At 43.7% G+C, this 4,234-nt stretch overlaps 1 protein-coding gene across 1 annotated transcript; it reads left to right on the forward strand.

The window, feature by feature from the left end:
- Window positions 1-1,116: 1,116 nt before the first annotated feature.
- Window positions 1,117-3,631, forward strand: LOC149768463 (putative disease resistance protein RGA4). The gene is made up of 3 exons (XM_089928551.1): window positions 1,117-1,529; window positions 1,704-1,909; window positions 1,942-3,631. The coding sequence occupies exons 1-3, from the start codon at window positions 1,182-1,184 to the stop codon at window positions 3,629-3,631; spliced, it is 2,244 nt and encodes a 747-aa protein (XP_089784677.1). The 5' UTR covers window positions 1,117-1,181.
- The last annotated feature ends 603 nt before the right edge of the window (window positions 3,632-4,234 follow it).

The following is a 4,234-nucleotide window of genomic DNA, read 5'->3' on the forward strand; positions in this document are numbered from 1 at the left end:
TTTCTTTTTTTCTTCTCTCTTTTTTTCTTCTCTTTTTTTTTCTTTCCTTTTCTTTTTTTTTCTTTTCTTTTTTCTTCTCTTCTTCTCCTTCCTTCCTCTCTTCCCTTATTTATTTATTTATTTATTTATTTATTTATTTATTTTTCTTTTCTTTTTCTTTCCTTTTTTTTCTTTTCTTTTTCTTTCCTTTTGTTTTTTTCTTTCTGAACGCGGCGCAGCGAAGCCCTATGACCGGCCGCTAAGGGGGCTTCGCTGCAGCTCCCCTCTCCAATCCCGTGACTAGGACGTCGCGGTTCCATAGCTGGCGGAGGTCTGGCCATCCCACGTCCAAGCCCGGCCGCTCCACAGGTTGGCCGCGCGCCACGGGTGGCGTCGCGACCGCCTGCGGAGGGGTCGTCGGCCACGGGTGGTGGCCGATGTGGTGGCGGCCACCGTGGGTAGCCACGAGCTCCCAAAACAAAAAAAAGAAAAGAAAGAAGGAGCAGAGACGACGACGTTGAGAGGAAGATGAAGATAGAGAGGGAGAGGAAAGGGGTTGGGTGAGAAAGAAAGAGGCGGGATGAGAGTTTTGGGAGAAAAAATGAGATTTAAAGAGAGATATTTTAGTCAAAAAATAGCTTTCTAATAAAGCTAAAAATAGCGTTTTCGCAAAGCGCCAAAATGGAGCTTCTCCAAAAAAGTTGTTTTCAGCTTTTTAGGAAAGCTGATAGAGCTTTCCAAAATTTTACCAAACACGTTTTTTAATCTAAAAATATTTTTGGAGGGCCAGAAAATTCTTTTTGATCTTCTAAAAACTCCCCAAATAGGGCTGCAGACATTGACGAAAAATTAATCCGGTGGTAGGGCATTTTAATCCATGAAAGTATGGATACCTTCAAATCCATAAAAGAATGAAAGTATGGATATATATATATATATATATATATATATATATATATATATATATATTGGCACGGTGATCAACTTGATATCTATAAAAATAGTTTTCAGCCTCTGGCACCATGAGCAACTTGACATTTATAAAATAGTATTGTAAATTTGTATTACTATTTCCTCTGCGTTGACTTGACTTGACTCCAGTTGGCTCTTTCAGAGGAGGAGACGAGAAGGAAAGCCAAAGCCCTCTTCCTTGTTTGCCGTGTATGATCAGAGTAGAGCAAGGAGGAAACTGAGGTTGTGCAATGCCGAGCGTTTTCCTCTCTTCCATCCTATCAAAAACCAGCCAAGCATTGGGCTGTGTTCGCAGTTGGGCAGTCTCGCCGTCTTCATCATCGGATCCACGCAGCAGGGTCTTGAAAGATCTGGAGAAGCTGGAGAGAACATTGAAGAGGATCCAGGCAGTGCTCCATGACGTGGAGGAGAGGGAGATACGAGACGAATCCGTCAAGCTCTGGCTGAAGGAGCTTAAAGAAGTGGCTTATCAAGCAGACGACGTGCTGGACGAGTACCAGTACGAGGTCCTGCGAGCCCAAGTGGAAGGCCGAGCTTGGCGCAAGAGGAAGCGAGTGGAAGGGGACGATGAGGAAGAGGTATGTGCTTCTCTTTCCACCATAGTGGTTTCAATTCCGGACGGCATGGGAGATAGAAGCGTCTGAAAAAAAGAGTATTTTAAAGTACTTAAATCATCTAAAATTCAGGGGGGCAAGGCTGGTTTATTTTTTAAAAAAAATTTAAAACTTTTTGTAAATTTAAAACTCCAACAGGTTTCAATTCCGGACGGCATGGGGGATAGAATCAGGAAGATCAGGGAGAGGTTCGACGAGATCTCGCAGGATCGGGAACGCCTCCGTTTAAGAGAGGAAGATGGAGAGCGACGGGTCCTTGAAGCTCCGTACCCAGCACCAACCAGCCACATGGTGGATAAGTCGAGTATTTATGGAAGGGAACGCGACAAGCAGGACTGCAGGAGGTAATTGATTTGCTATTTTCCAAGGGTGTGAGACATGGTGTCTCCATCATTCCGATTATCGGCAAGGGGGGTTTGGGAAAAACCACCATCGCTCAGCTGGTCTACAACGACCCCTTGGTAAAAGAAAAATTTGATCTGACTGGATGGGTCTGTGTATCTGATGATTTCGATGTTCAAAGGCTAATGAAGGACATCATTGAGTCTTTTACTAAAAATGAATGTCATCTTGCACAACTAAGCACACTTCAAGAAACTCTCAAGGAAAAGGTGAAGGGGAAGAAAGTGTTGCTCGTGCTCGACGACGTCTGGAATGATCAGCAAAGCCATTGGGATAAAGTGTTTTTCCCCTTCGTTGGTGCAGAAATGGTAAGAATTATCCTGACCTCTCGGAATGAATCGGTCGCCGAGATCATGCCGGCAGTGCGTCCTTATCATCCTCACTGTTTGTCTCGACCGCAGTCTTGGGCATTATTCCGGCATTATGCATTCGGTGGTCGGGATCCTGAAGAACAACCACGCTTGGCGGATATGGGTAAGCAGATTATCGAGAAGTGTTGCGGTTTACCATTGGCTGTGAAGTCAATAGGAAGCCTTCTGAGATACATGGCAGATGAAGATAGCTGGATGGATGTCACGCAAGCTGAAGTATGGGAAATCGATGAGAATAATGAGATTTTGCCAGCTCTTAGATTAAGCTATAGTCGCATGCCAGCACGTCTAAAACCTTGTTTCATTTATTGTTCCATGTTTCCAAAGGATTATGTGTTTGACAAAGATAAATTAGTCCAATTCTGGATGGCGCAAGGTTACATCCCATCTGAAGGTGGAAGAAGAATGGAAGACACTGGCAATGAATATTTCAATGACTTGCAAAAAAGATCGTTCTTTGATTCCTATTATTCTAAGTTTTTTAAGATGCATGATTTGATACATGATCTAGCGAAATCTATTGCAGGAAATGAGAGTTGGGCAATTGTGGATAAGAAGCTACCCAATTGTCCCAATGAGGTTCGCCATTTATGTGTGAAAGACACAGTAAAATTTGCGAAATCACTGTGCTCGTATAATTTTAGCGCTTTACGGACGTTGTTATTACAGAATTGGTATGGAGATGGAATAGTAATCCTAGAAATAATCAAGAATCTACCGCTACTAAAATGTTTACGGACTCTAGAATTTTGTTGGACAAGAGAAGATGAGATCCCGGATTTACTCGGTAACCTGAAGCACTTACGCTACTTATGTATCGAGTCCAACAAAATTAAGGTCCCTGAATCAATATGCCTCCTTTATCACCTACAGACATTGGCACTAGGCAACCTTGCTAACCTCCACCACCTACAAATTGTGAACAGGGTAATTCTATGCCTACCAGCTGGGATTGAAAAACTAACAAATCTTCGCAGCTTGCTTGGATGTTATAAAGTGCAGGGTGGGATAGGAGGACTGTTGAAAGGCTTGACGAACCTCGGAACTCTCATCATCTCAGGGCTCAGGAACATGGTCAACGTAGAGAATGTCAGGCAAGCCGATCTTAAACATAAGCATAAACTTAAGCAGTTGTTTCTACATTGGAATGTGGTCGACTGCAGCAATCATCCGTATCATGATGAAATACTACATCTAGAAGCTTTTTCAGAGAAAAATAAGGATGTCCCAGCCGATGAAGAAAGGGAGGAAGCCATGCTCGAGTATTTCCAACCTCATGTGTGGAGTGATTGATTAAAACCCTATTTGATTTTGATGAGCTCAAAGCATTTGAGTATATCTCTTGCTTACTAATGAATTCAATTAAGTGTTTCAGTGAAAATCTTGTCTAAGTGTCTCTAGACTTGGTTCATAATATTTTGGATAAGTTAAGAAGTCAGCCTGAACCAAAGTCTGAGACTCGAGTCGACTTCAGAGTATCACGAGTCGACTCCAAGCGTATCAAGTTCACTGGCACGGGCTCGAGTCGACTCCGGATAAGTACGAGTCGACTCCGACTTAGAACAGACAGACGAACAGAAAGCATCAACTCAAAACCTGTCAGCGAGTCGACTCCTGAAGTGCGCGAGTCGACTCCGATGTTCACCGAGTCGACTCCAGGGTAGCAAGAGTCGACTCCAAGGAGCCACAGGCAGAAAAGTCAGAGAGCAGTTTTCGGGTCTGAGATTCGAGTCGACTCCCGTGGAACGCGAGTCGACTCCGATGGTTGGCAAGTCGACTTCAAAGAAAGTGAGAGTCGACTCTCAGAGGAACACAAGAAAAAAGTCAGAGAACGTTTTTCGAACTCTGAGATTCGAGTCGACTCCCGCAATACGCGAGTCGACTCCGAGACTCCGC

The sequence above is a fragment of the Phoenix dactylifera genome, chromosome 2 (assembly GCF_051530095.1).
Source record: "Phoenix dactylifera cultivar Ajwa chromosome 2, Ajwa_hap1_PhDact_Kaust_v1.1, whole genome shotgun sequence".
NCBI classification, from domain to species: Eukaryota; Viridiplantae; Streptophyta; class Magnoliopsida; order Arecales; family Arecaceae; genus Phoenix; species Phoenix dactylifera.

Excerpts from the sequence above, each read along its gene's own strand:
- LOC149768463 (XM_089928551.1), top strand. The coding sequence starts at position 1,182 with ATGCCGAGCGTTTTCCTCTCTTCCATCCTATCAAAAACCAGCCAAGCA. Across the intron at positions 1,530-1,703 it reads AAGGGGACGATGAGGAAGAG|GTTTCAATTCCGGACGGCAT; the intron begins GTATGTGCTTCT and ends AAACTCCAACAG. Across the intron at positions 1,910-1,941 it reads GACAAGCAGGACTGCAGGAG|ACATGGTGTCTCCATCATTC; the intron begins GTAATTGATTTG and ends CAAGGGTGTGAG.